General features: G+C 32.4%; 2 protein-coding genes across 2 annotated transcripts; both read right to left on the bottom strand.

Moving 5' to 3' along the window:
• Positions 1-306: 306 nt before the first annotated feature.
• Positions 307-3,334, bottom strand: LOC137806753 (rho GDP-dissociation inhibitor 1-like). Its single transcript, XM_068607019.1, has 5 exons — positions 2,671-3,334; positions 2,380-2,446; positions 1,586-1,804; positions 1,287-1,411; positions 307-695 (listed from the first exon to the last, which is right to left on the bottom strand). The coding sequence occupies exons 1-5, from the start codon at positions 2,935-2,937 to the stop codon at positions 624-626; spliced, it is 750 nt and encodes a 249-aa protein (XP_068463120.1). The 5' UTR covers positions 2,938-3,334; the 3' UTR covers positions 307-623.
• A 3,087-nt stretch (positions 3,335-6,421) lies between these two features.
• On the bottom strand, positions 6,422-11,073 carry LOC137806754 (uncharacterized). Its single transcript, XM_068607020.1, has 3 exons — positions 10,817-11,073; positions 6,997-7,218; positions 6,422-6,879 (listed from the first exon to the last, which is right to left on the bottom strand). The coding sequence occupies exons 1-3, from the start codon at positions 10,991-10,993 to the stop codon at positions 6,658-6,660; spliced, it is 621 nt and encodes a 206-aa protein (XP_068463121.1). The 5' UTR covers positions 10,994-11,073; the 3' UTR covers positions 6,422-6,657.
• Between the last annotated feature and the right edge of the window lie 2,456 nt (positions 11,074-13,529).

Below are 13,529 nucleotides of genomic sequence, written 5' to 3'. Positions count from 1 at the left end.
AACACTTCCAAGTCATTGCTTTGATTGCTTGAATAATGCCTATATATTTATAACCAATATTGTTTATATAAAGATAGTTAATTCAAATGTTATTATTATTATATTATCTTTAAAAAATTGTTAAACCATCATTTTTCATCATACTATTTAAAGTTCCAATTTCTTGAGAAAAAAAGCAATAACAAACACAAATTAACCAGAGCAACATGTGAAGGTTAAGTTAAAGTTGTCACAGTCTTCCTAACGTTTGTTTTCTAAAATATTACCGAAACACATTAAAATTCGAAGAACATGACAAGACATAGGGACACAAACAAATTAAGAAAAATGCTCCTTATTAGCTTCGTAATTACAAAGAGCGAGACTGAAAACAATTAACTGAGCATAATTGTGCAAGCAATAAAGAGGCAAACTACATGTTATTGACAAAATTATCCGCCAAATGAATATCAATTTCTTCCTCCAAACTAAATCCTTTTGTTATTGCTAAAATTACTGGTTTTAAACAGGATTAGAGATAAATAAACAATGAAGAAAGAAACAAGTAAACAGTGAAGGCGATTTCAGCTCAAATAACAATAACTACGGATTAAGCATCACTCGTGGAAGAGGTGAGTTTACTCCTAAAGCCACTCCTTCCTAATATCAAAAGTGTAGTTGATCTCCAAATACAACTTGTTATCGTCATCAACAAACTGAAAAACGTCACACAAAATAGAAGGTCAAATAATGCATCAACCCATATGAAACTGTAACTAAAGAAATGAAATTACTACTCCTTGAGTTGAGAATTCATGAGATATTGTACACATATATGTCAACATTTTAACATCTTCCTATGTTCAACATAAGCTAAAGCCATTACTGTTTTGTAAATTTAAGAATTAAGCGAAAAAAGTTTTTAAATTAATCTCAGAAGTTAGAATGTCTCAGTCATGTATAACTTTGAGGACTAGATTGAAATGTGTTTCCTGAATTTGAATTTATAATTAGTAGTGAGTGATTAAATGAGTACACATGAAATCTGGCAACAAATTTATGAGAGCATTTATTGGTGAGATGATTGATGCCAAAGAGATTAATTTGTGCTCACTTCATTTCCAAAACAAGTCACAACATCAATTCTGACAGTTGTAGACAGACAAGAATTTAGGATAGGCTAAGTTTTGGTTATTTAATGCACTGGTACTGGATCTCGTGACCAATGCAGGCTTGTATCATGAAGTCGCGAAAAAGCAATTTTGAAACCCTCTTTACTAAACAATATGTAGAAATATTAACATTACCTTGGATCTAGCTGAATATGTTCCTCTAGCAAAGAGCCCTGATGGGGTTGTCTCTTCAGGCATCTCATGTGTGTAAGGTTCTGCTTGAGGGCTGAATGTTCCAATCATCTCTTTAGTGCTGTCAACTGTAACAAGATATGCAGATCAAGTTAAAAATTGGATAATGATTTATACTTTTACCACCTCACAATTTTTTTCAGAGGAATTTTTATGGGAAAAAGTAGCAGTTTAAGGGATGAAATTGAGGATTTATTCAAATTGAAGCATTTGGTTGGCATGATTTGAGGGAGAGAGCTTACCCTTGAGGCCGGTTTTCCATACATTGTTTGTGTATTTGAGACCTGAAACAATATTATGGCTGACCTGGAAAGTGAACATCAGACTGTAACGGCTTCCTTCTTTCAGAGTAAACCATAAACCCTCGGGATTTCCTGACTCTGGTATGGGAAGAACAATGTCTTCTCTACCAGCTGCCTTGATTGCAAGGCTCAGGATCTTCACTTCTGGCTCCAGAGATTCTTAATCACATTCATAAAAACATGTCAAGAGTTAAGTCTATAACTGATTAATAAAATTATATAGCCTAAGGAAGAAACAAAACATGGAACACTAGGCTTTAACTAGAAATTGATCAGACAAACAAAATGTTACAGCTTACAAAAGTTATTCCTAAAACCAAAAATAAAAAAACACCACTTAACAGTATAAAGAACCCATTTCAAACTTTTAGTAACAACTGAAATGAATTAGTCATGTGTCTAGAGATGCCACGGATTCTTTGTTCGTCTCTATCAATTCACAGTAAAACATACACGAATTGTTCCCTTTTTGTTTTTTTTTATCGTGCATTGGAAAATTATTACATTGTCTGAGATAATCATATGGTTATGATAAATAAGTTTTTACATTAACATGAATAAATTTTTTACATCACGTTGTCTAAGATTCAATGATATATGACATGGATATTAATTCCATGTAATGATAATTTCTGAATACTCAACGCATGTTTTGTCTCAAGATAATCTGGACAAAACAGAAAGAAACTGAACGCGGTTTAACTTTAAAGGGTAGCAATTGAACAAGTAATTACCACCAACAGAGTTAATGTCAACGCTTCCAAGAAGCTGTTCCTTCCACCTCCTCAAGCTCTCATCGTCCTAAGATCTCAAGCAGAAAACACAGCACACGCATAAATGATACGCAGGAGATCAAAATAAGGAAAATTTTACGTAGAATCGTAATGAAAATCTTTATCTTGAAAAATAAAAGTGAAAGAATCATAATGAGCCTCTCAGAATTGCATGTAAGTTGTATGGAAGGAATAAACAAAAAGCATAGAGGTTTCAGAGAAGTAAGAGAAGCAATGGGAATAAGAGCCAACCTTATCCTTTTCGAGTTGCTCTTTCAAAGTGCACTGGGGACCCAAGTCAATCCTCCTCTCGACATCCTCTTCTTCATCCTCGGTGACAGCAATGGAACCTTCACTCATGTGTCTACTGAGACTCGTCCCTCGTTCATCGCCACTTTCCTCCCCATGAGCCGTTTTTCCGGCGTGCTGCGTTTCAGGAACGTCTGCTGCACCCTCCTTGCCTTTCTCATCAAAACCCATGCTTTTGCCGTTGGAAACCACCCCAATGGCCAAAGACATCAACGGTGGCGAAACCCAGATGGCAGCTTCACAAGAACCACCACCTAGCTAGCTAGCTAGAGACACAGGATCAGAGAGAATTGAAATCCGCTCCAACTTGCAAAAGGGTTGTGTTAAGGTAGAGAGAGAGAGAGAGGAGTGAGGAGCGTTGAAGAAGAAAGGGTTGATTGAAAAAATGAGTGTTGCAGCAAGAAGGCAAAGAAGAGAGGTGAAAGAGAAGGAAATGGTCGTGTGGTGATCCGAAAATCACAAATATTCAACGACAAAAATGGGAGAGACTCTTCCTCCTCCTCCTCTTCATCATCATCACCATCGTGAAGGTCACTCTTCTAGCACTAACTCAAAATATTTTTTATTTTATTTTTAAATACCACTAAAACCCAAGATAGTAACCAACAAATCCAACCAAGCATATATAAAACAAACCAAAAAAAAGAGTGATATATGATACCCTTTTAGAAACTTTATTTTAAAAAATCGAATGAGTTTTGAGTATTGAGTTTTGGTTTTAGTTTTACTTGGGTGAAGAAGTTAACATGGAGTTCTTCACTCCATTTAACTCTTAATATTATTATTTTAATAATTTTTATATTATTTAATTATAAATTTATTTTTTATTATATTTTTTTAAAACTGTCAAGTCAAATTGTGTATCATCAGGACAGTTAAAGTATTATCTTTTGTTTAAAAAAATCACTTATAATAATAATAATTTATTATTTTACTATTATATATTATGTTTTAGATGGACATAACTCTTCTAGAGAAAAATGAGACAAACTATTACATTAGTTAGATTAAAATTAAAAATAATAAAAGCTTTTAATAAAAAAAACCTTAATTAAAACTAAATTGTTGGCTTTCTTTTTCCATCTTCCCTTTCTTGGTCATAATTTCACTCATTACCATATTGTTTTTACATCACATCAACAAAATAAGTATCATTACTCATTTAGAGTTTATGGCATGATATAAAAATAAGTATAACAATGTTTTGTGTCTCAATTTCTAAACTCTCACTTTTAATACGCAATGTTGTTATATGATGAAGAAAAAAACAGGTTCAGAGAAAGGGCAAAACGATCCTTGTATTATTGTAAAGACGTGTTCACAAAATTCACAATCAACTCACCCACGATTAATAGACCACTCTATTTTTAAAAATTAGAAAGCATGATACTATGATAAAAATCTAATAACAAACATATGATCAAATTATTCATTTTTTAATTTATTTTTTTAAAATATGCATTATATCAATTGTTATATATCATCTATATGGAAGAAACTTTCAAACAGAAAATTATACCAGTATAATTTAAATATGGCTGGCTTTTGGAACTTAAGAAAAATAAAGTCTTTGTATTTCTCCTACCAAATTACATACTTAGGCAGAAATAAAAAGCTAATTAAAAAAAAATCGCTCTACCTATCTCATTGCTAATAAAATGTCGGATAAAAAGCTTATATATTATAAAGTTTCCATGAGCTTTATGTACAGATTTAGAAATAACTTTAATTTCTTTCTTAACTCCAGTATTTCAAAACTTGTGCGGATGATCTTCATGTTAACAATTTCTTATAAATTCCTTTTAAAGTTTAAATTTATACAATTAAGATGTAGGTTTGTCAAGGCAAGCTTGTTTGATAGTCCAATATCTCAAAATGGATTTATCGCCACTGTTAAAAGTTGAAGTCAATGCTTTACAAGTGATAATGATTCTTTTAACGTGTAATTCTTTTTATTAATAATAGAAAAAAAAAGCATTGCATATAATTTTACACGTGTCATATTTTCATGTAATAACTTTTTCTAATACAACCCATTTAAAAAATTAAAACATGACATTATTGCAGATGACATATATGGGCAAGATATTCCCAGTATTGCAGATGATTGCGTGCAATCTTACATTTCGCTGAAAACATGAATTAAACAATGTATTACAACTATTCAAAGGAATAAAATTTTTCCATAATTATTTTTTAACAGATTTATTTATTGAAGTTCGGAAACATCAAGTATTCAAGTTCATCACGTTCATCGAATAAAGATTGTGAAAAACACGTTCGTTTCACAATATTCCCACAAATAGGTGGTCGTGGTCACTTTTTCTCCAAAAACCTTAAACACAGACTAAGCTCCTCACACACATTCACACACGCTGTTAAGGGCAGAAAGAAAACATAGAACTGACATAGTCTTGCTTGCATGTATTACCTTTGGGACGCACATTCAAATGCACTTACAATTATTCTGATTCCTTAGAAAGCACACGATCTCACCAGAATGGGTATCATCGTGCTTATGATTAGAATTAGGTGGCTGAAATCGGGTTCTGAAATTATTGAGGTTAAAATTATCTGCATTTGGCTCTACTAAAATTGCTGATTAAAAATCAGCAATTCAAAATTGTCACAAAATCAACTACAATTTCATCAGTTGATTTAATATTCACGTAGAGAATTTAATGCAACCGTACACAATAATCTATGGACTTTTTTGGGTTAAATAAAATATGCTTAATAAAAAAGGACTCAAACTAAAAATATTCTATTTGCTAATCAGGTTGGTAATAACAATGAAAAGTCTTCTGCAGTCTAGCTTGCCAGAGATTGGAGAGAGGTGGTTTCAAAACTTCATGAGCTAAATTCATTATGTACGTATGCAGTTCTACCTCTGGGGTCAATTTCAGTTCTCAAAGCTTTATTTAATGTTGTTATTCAAAAATAACTTTCTATTTAATAATAGGGATAATATCTAATAAATATGATCGAGGATAAGTTAGAACTATGCTCTTATATGGTATAAAATCAAGAATATCAAATGGACCTAATTACCATTGTTAACAAGTGTTAAACTGGTTTATTTTGCTTATATAAAAAGTATTATTCACGGGATAAAATTATCAAAGGAAGCATAGATTCTATGATGAAGACAATCAATTCTTGCATCTACAGTCTTAAAAAGTTAATATAAAAGTAAAAAAATATTCATGTGAATTTACCTTCTATTAACTGAAACTTTGGAAGAAAAAAAATAATTCATTACCTACAGTCCGGTTTTCAAGATCTGGGATGTCCAGGCTCACAGGTCATCCTAAACCCTAACTTAGTATATTCCTGTTCTCATGAATCCCTCAGTGGTTGATTGAGACAGAAATTAACCACAGGCAGAAGGTGGGTCTTAAATGCTTGTATTATGATATTGTGAGATACAGCTCATATGAAAATGAAATGAGCAAATGATTCAATTACAGGCCATACAATGTAAGGACTGTATTCTAAATAATCAAGAAAAACAATAATAATCATAAAAACACAGGTTTACAGAGAACTGAAGATGCACCAGGCATCTTTTTTGGGGACCATTTTTCAGGTGTTTGAATGAACAGTAAACTAGTGTTCGAGCCAACGGAAAACCTGTTTTCTTAATTTTAAACTTTCACGACGTGCTTTTAAAATTTTTTATGCAATATGAAACTAATCAAGCAGCAGCTGCTAATAAAATTTAAAAGTAACCACACTTTCAATCCTAACTAACTTCTCAGGATAATGAAAGAGGAAAACAAAATTTAACCATTGTTTAGGTGCAAAGGAAATAAACAAACTAAGTTACAACAAAAATCGCTGCACTAATATTTGCATGGAGCAAACGTGATGTAAATAACATTATGCATCAAGGGGGTAATGCCAAACCTTTAAAGGATGAGTGACTCGTTAGTCACTACCCCATTTTCTCACAACTTTCTCCTTGGCAGAAGTTTGCTGATAAGATTTCTTCTTTGAAAGTCCATCAAAATCAGCCTGATTGCTGGTAGAAGTATTTTTCAAGACTTTAGATGTTATGAAACTAAATCCATTTCTCACTCCCCGAAGTGCATATAGCAATGGATTGAGAATGATAGCAAGGAACAAATCACCTTTTGCAACTAGGAGATACTGAAAAACAGAGAAGGAAAAGTAGAATTTTTATTGTAGGGTCCGTGGTACTTATCATAAATTATGAATTCTGAATATTAGAAAGTGAGTTAAGACAGGAATGAGGAAACTTCTTACTACTAGAAAGAGAGCAAGTATAGTAAGACCAGCTTGTTTTGCTTCTTGCCAAAAATTATCATCGTTAGACCAGCCAAACCGTCTACCCCACCCAAACCAACCACCTCCACCGGAATCACCCCCACCTCCCAGCTCTTCTCTTCTTTTAATTTCCTTATCCCACTTGTCAAATTCATTTTTCTTACCACTTAATGCACCTTCCAATGCTTTTCTAGCTTGCTCCTGCAATCCAAATTCCCTTTCAGTTTTGTATTCCCTCTCATACCAGTTTTGTGAGGCATCAAGGACTAAACATAGTTCATCATCTAAAGATTCAAAATAGATTTTACTCATTTTAGTGATAAACTGTTTCCATGGATAATTTGAGGTCAAAATTTTATTATTATATCAATATAAGCTGATAGTGAGAATATAATTTTCTTTCACAAACAAGAGAGTATGATTCAATTTTTATACTTTTCATGAAAATTGTACCTGCACAACATGACGAGGCCAGCAGAATAATGACACTAAATAACAAATAAAACAATTTATGTTAATTAAGGCATCTTCCAAATGTTATCCAAAAGAAAAAGGAATTGAAAAACAGCATTTCATTATAGAACCACCTTGACATCTAATAGTCACGTGACAAGTAATAGAAACTAACTCGCATAAGCTCAAGCCAATTAATTGTAACTGCATGCATTATTCTGTTATAGTTTAGCTTCCATTGTATTTTATAAATATATGTAAATCATTCTTATATCAGCATTTTTTGTTCTTTCAATATTCCGAGTTACTTCTGCGGAACCACTCTCTTGTTCTGAGATTTATAATCTTTGGCCTCAACAACTGAGGATCATTTGTATCCTGAACCAAATTGACATATTATCAAATATCTCGTGTAGAGAACAATGATTCTACAGCTGAAGATGACAGGAGAAAGGCTGAGACTGTGGTTGAAGATATAACATCGGCAGAGTTACAGTTTAAAGAAGTGTCTATCTTGATTAGGAGCCAAGAAGTGATGCTTCACTTGTGCAAGAAAAAAGTTCACAGCAGATTCAGATGAAGAAAAAATGAGGAACCTAGAGGCTGAGAGTGGGCAAAGCTTGATAATATTTTAGAGCATTGACTGGACCAAGGTTGAAGGATTTAAAAACACTGAAAAGGTAGAAAGAAGCTTGACAATGAAGATATCAAAATGCTTGAAGGCAAGGCCTTCAAGATGGATTTAAGCTTTCAAAACCTTGGCACACTCAGACCACAAGTACACAACATGATTGGGTTCAATGCCCAATTATTATTCAATACTCAAATTGATGTTGGGGAAAATAACATACACCAATGAAATCGCCCACAATAATTGACATGGTTTGGCACCTCTTGCCTCCTTGAAACCATCTCAAAACTATTTTGCTATATCAAATATAATTACAAATTTGTAACTCACCCTGAATTGTGTATCACTCTAGTAACTACAGTAACCCTAATAAAAGTTACAAGAAAATGATAGCACACTCTCACTACCAGAGAATCTAATACACTGTCTATCTTCTCTTGCTTTTCTAGAGATGATTCATCTTCTTCACATGACCCTTTTATATATGAAAAGATCCAAGGTTCCATTCATGAATATGACTTGGGGGTCCTTATCACTTGTCTCACATTTCAACATAGTCTTTCATTATGTTAGGTCATCTCCATTGCAATGGTCACGGGAGGTCTTAATTTACCTTTTGTGAGTCCCAATGTGCCACATAAATTTTAAGATCCCATTACATTCTAACTTTTGCTCCAATTCAAGAGTCTTATAAGCCCTCACTTGGGAAAAGAGTTGCTTTTCTTTTAAGACAAAGGTATTTTTTTATTCTTATGACCCAAGGTCTTATTTAAGTTCATGTCAGGTCAGCACGCTTCAATGGAAGGACCTTATAAGACCCGGTTATAAACATACAACTCTGAGTATGATCCATACAATCGAGATGCCCTTAGTGGGTTTTTCCAAAAGTCAAGATACATGCACCACCTCTTGGACTGTATCTCTTGACTTTCCATCTTTATTTATTTGGAAAATTAAATTTATTTCCAACACACCAAGATTTTATTCAGCACTTTAGAAGATATGTGGAGGGAGAAAAAACAAAGAAGAAAAACAAGATGTTGAAAGGCTTGTCTAGGAAAACGAAAGGGAAAATTTTTTGGTTTTTTATATCATGTCTTGGGTTAACTACTCACATACAACCACATTTTGAAGCTTCACCAAATTAACATTGAGACCAGATGGAGCTTGCTGAACAGAATAAGGAATAGCACCAACGACAAAAGAGATCATTGTTCGATTCTTCAATATCCACTTTGTTGGGTTTGGCTAATAATAGGCTCTACCAATGGGAGACAGCAATAGAAGAAAAATGGTTTTGTCAATTGTCAATTTTCAATGCTTTGCAATCACTGAAACTGGTCGCACAAAAAGGGTCCATGTTCAAGAAGATGTTGTACTCGGAGACATCAACAAGGCCAGCTGAGACTAACTCTTCTGTGACTTGGGTTGCCAATCCGTATTAAAGTTGCTCATGATGGCAAGTGGATGTTGGGCACCATTAAAATCCTGTTTCACATCTGTAGCCTGTTTACTGATAAAGAGAAGAGAACAAAGACTGGGTTTAGATGGTTGGAGATCACTTCTCTGGTTTCACATTTGACTGGTGCTAGCAATGAGTTGCAAGGTGGCCTTTTTCTCGTGGGCTACTGAGAATTGCAAATAAAAGCACAGAAGGTTTTCGAGAAGAAAGGAATTCAGGTGATTTGTATCTAAGTCATACAAGACAAAACAATAAAATTAGAGTGAGAATTCTTGGAAGTAAGACTAAACTATATTTGGCATGGTGCAAATTTGATCCCCACTATTTTAATTATGTAATTTGTATCCATATTTAACAGAAATGCAAGTGTAGCATTGCAATAGAGTGTCAGGTCATGGATGTGTTGATGTGTCATGTCAACATTTTTGTTAAATATTAGATTGAGTTATCGTATTAGATTTTGTTAAATATTAGATTATTTTTGTGTATTCATTTTTGTACGATTAAAATAGTGGGGGCATTAAATTCATGGAAAAAAACTGGTGCAAAATTCGTGAAGTGAGAAAGGAGTGCAACCAAAGAGCAATTAAGTCAAAGATTATCCCTAAATGTTATTTTGTGTGTCGATGATATAGAGATATTAATGATAAAGATTAACTCTAAAACCCGTGCTTTGGAGACAAACATTGAAATGAAAGATTTTTTTGCAAACAGAATATATACATTGCAATTTTAGCAAGAAACAAAAAGAAAATGACTTAGAGAGGTAAAATTGGAGAAGCCACAGGTTTCTATATTTAAGTATGGAGGATGGATATTATAAAACAATGAGGAAATTAATGAAGAGGTCATACACAGGATACAAGCCAGGTAGTTAAAATGGAGAAAGGTAATAAGCGTCATTTGTGACCGCAAAGTATCTAACAAGTTGAAAAAGAAGTTTTAACATATTACTATACAATCAATTATAGTCTATAGTTGTGAATGGTGGACGTTATAGTAGAAATAAGTATATTAAGATAGAGAAATGAGCATTCAAAAAGGACAGAAAATGATGACAGAAAATAAATAGTTTGAATTGTGCAGTGCCCGGCATATTATGCATTATGAGAAAGAGAATTCAGCAAGTGTTGTGGAAACCAATTAGAAGACGCATGGATAAGGCAAAACAAACAGTAAAAGGGTTGAATTGTAATGCAGAGATGCAGAAGACGAATAAGAAATGGGGAAGAAAGAAAAATTGTGAGAAATACCTCTTTTCTGTTATCGGAGAAAAGACAGAGGAATCTGCCTTTGCACTTGAGGCTGTGCTGCAAAGAAGACCAGCTTTGGCTGATGGACTCATGCTTAATGAAATGGGAATGCGAACGGCATGAGTGTTTCCTCGTACTTAAGCTTGGGGGGGCTCCTAGGTTTAGAATCTCTGCCATGCCCTCCTCTTCTCTTCTCTTCTCTGTCACTTTTTTCTTTCAATTATCATTATCTTTTATTGTTCCATCGTTTCAACAAGGGTTTACATAATGTGACATCACCCTTTGTACCCTGAATTAATTATTTTTTATTACTATTATAATTATATATATACTATATACAACGTACATAATTAAAATATTAAATATTAATAAATTTATTTAACAAATTTAAAAATATTTAATTATACTATTAATAATAACATATAATATAAATAATGAAATTAATAAAATAAAATTATAATATCAATAAAAAGTATATAATTATATGAATTAAAAAAAATATAACAATAAATTTTATTTTCATAAATTTTAATATATTTAATAATATTATTTTAATTTAATACAAAATTATTTTATATTATTTTTTAATTTTTTATTAAAAAATACAAGTAATTAGAGGTATTATATACTACAAAAAATTTAATTAACTCAAACTTACAAAAAAAAAATCATAATTCAAATATTTTTTAATAATAAGGATAAATTTGTAAACTTACATTTTATATCTTTAAAATAATTTTTTAAATTATATCTCAACTATCAAATAACTCACAAATTTCAATAAATCATCTCACAAATTCATTCTAACATCTCTCGATTCAAACAACCTCACACATTCTCTCTGATCCTCCTCACAAATTCATTGTAACAATCCTATATTTTTCTCATATCTAATAGCCATAATCTGCATGAAAATATCAAAATAAATATATAAACATAATAAAAATATGTTTATAACTCTTTTATATACTGTTTCAAAATATATATATATATCTTTATAGGACTTTAAATATTTACATAAAATTAAAACAAATATTCAAAAGAAAATAAGCATTTTCATCCTCCAACTTCTCGTTGAGGAGCTTTATCACATGTTGTTTAAAGAGGATTTTTGCGAACTTTTTAAGCTAGAATGAAATTCTTTGCAAGAAACCAAATTAGGATTTCAGTTAGCCAAGAAACAAAGCTCAAAACAGCAAAGCACCAAAAAAACAATCGGTTGTTTCTGCGAAACAATCAGTTGTTTATACTAGTAAAACAATAACAATTGAATTTAAATGAGTTTAAGAGAAGAAAGAGATACACAAACAATTTATATTGGTTCACTCTTAAACCAAGAGTTACATCCAGTCCCCAGAATCCATTGGGCAATCCACTAAGCAATCAATTACAGATTACACACAAACACCACCAAAGAAGTGACCTTGATCCCCTAAAGAAACACACTTCCTTTGGCTCAGCACACCCACCAATAATGTTGATCTTGACAACCTCAAGAGCACACAACCCTTCTTGGCTTTACAACACCACAATGTACAAAGTATTCAGAACGAATTACACTTGTTACAGAATGAACTGAAATCAATACAGATGTAATCTTATTCCACTCTCTCTTGAGAAAACCAAAGCTCAAAGGTGAAAACTCAAATCTTGAAAGCAATCTTTGAAAAACTCAAAATTGTTTTTCTCTTTTCTTGCTTGTTATAAAACATTAACAAACTATTTATAGCTTTCAAATATTGGTCAAAGCATTTAAAACAGGAGCACATTCAATTTGAAAATCATTTAAGGCACACTTAACTAACAAAACAAATTCGGTTAAGATTTTCAAACAAACAATCGATTGATTTCACGAAACAATCGATTGTTTTGGTTTGACAGCAAGTCAACCAACCAAAACAGTTTTCAACCTTTTCAAAAACACCTAAGTGTAAAACAATCGGTTGTTTCGACAAAACAACATGTTGTTTTTCACTTAGTTTGAAAAACACTTTAAACTTAAAAGATTTGAAAACACTTAAGCTTTAGATTCAACAAAGAGTGGATTACAAAGATAACTACCCAGATCCTACTCTAAAACACAACAACAACTCCAAGCAACTTCAACCTTCCATCAAACACAGGATTTGGAATCTTCAAAGCTTTTGAACACACTTGATTCAACATTCTCCCCCTATTTGATGAAGACAAATCCCTGGTTGCTTGTGTTGGACTTGTTTGAATATGAAGCAGTTCCTGCAAAACAATCTTTAAGCAATATACAGCATCTATGGCAGCAGGTTAGAAAAGCAATATTACTAAGCACTGTATCAGACAAACAATCGGTTGTTTCTTTGATTCAATCGATTGTTTCTGTCAGCAGAAGCAGAAAATAGTTTTAATTTCAGAGTTTTGAGAGTTTTAACAGTTTGAAACATGTTGTAAAGAACATACAACACAAACACCAACCAATTCTCCCCCTTCACAAATAGAATTGAAGCACTGTTTTAAGAGAGATTTTGGGAGTCAAGAATACCTAAATCATTTCTTAAGAAGAAAAACCTTTCTTTTGGTAGTGGTTTCGTGAAGATATCAGCCAGTTGCAGTTTTGTTTCAATGAATTTCACTTCACAATCTCCATTGTTCACATGATCTCGTATGAAGTGATGGTGAATCTCAATGTGCTTAGTTCTTGAATGTTGAATCTGATTTTTGGTGAGATTTATAGCACTTG

The sequence above is a fragment of the Phaseolus vulgaris genome, chromosome 3 (assembly GCF_000499845.2).
Source record: "Phaseolus vulgaris cultivar G19833 chromosome 3, P. vulgaris v2.0, whole genome shotgun sequence".
In the NCBI taxonomy this organism is placed as follows: Eukaryota; Viridiplantae; Streptophyta; class Magnoliopsida; order Fabales; family Fabaceae; genus Phaseolus; species Phaseolus vulgaris.
Note: the sequence above shows the minus strand (reverse complement) of the source record. Positions and strands in the feature narration are given on the sequence as shown.

Bases quoted from the DNA above. Each gene is read 5' to 3' on its own strand.
- LOC137806753 (XM_068607019.1), bottom strand. From the start codon at position 2,937: ATGTCTTTGGCCATTGGGGTGGTTTCCAACGGCAAAAGCATGGGTTTT. The intron at 2,447-2,670 runs GTTGGCTCTTAT...TTGAGATCTTAG, and splicing joins AGCAACTCGAAAAGGATAAG to GACGATGAGAGCTTGAGGAG. The intron at 1,805-2,379 runs GTAATTACTTGT...AATGTGATTAAG, and splicing joins TGACATTAACTCTGTTGGTG to AATCTCTGGAGCCAGAAGTG.
- LOC137806754 (XM_068607020.1), bottom strand. From the start codon at position 10,993: ATGGCAGAGATTCTAAACCTAGGAGCCCCCCCAAGCTTAAGTACGAGG. The intron at 7,219-10,816 runs GTATTTCTCACA...TTTGGATTGCAG, and splicing joins TCTCCGATAACAGAAAAGAG to GAGCAAGCTAGAAAAGCATT. The intron at 6,880-6,996 runs GTAAGAAGTTTC...TCTGTTTTTCAG, and splicing joins TACTTGCTCTCTTTCTAGTA to TATCTCCTAGTTGCAAAAGG.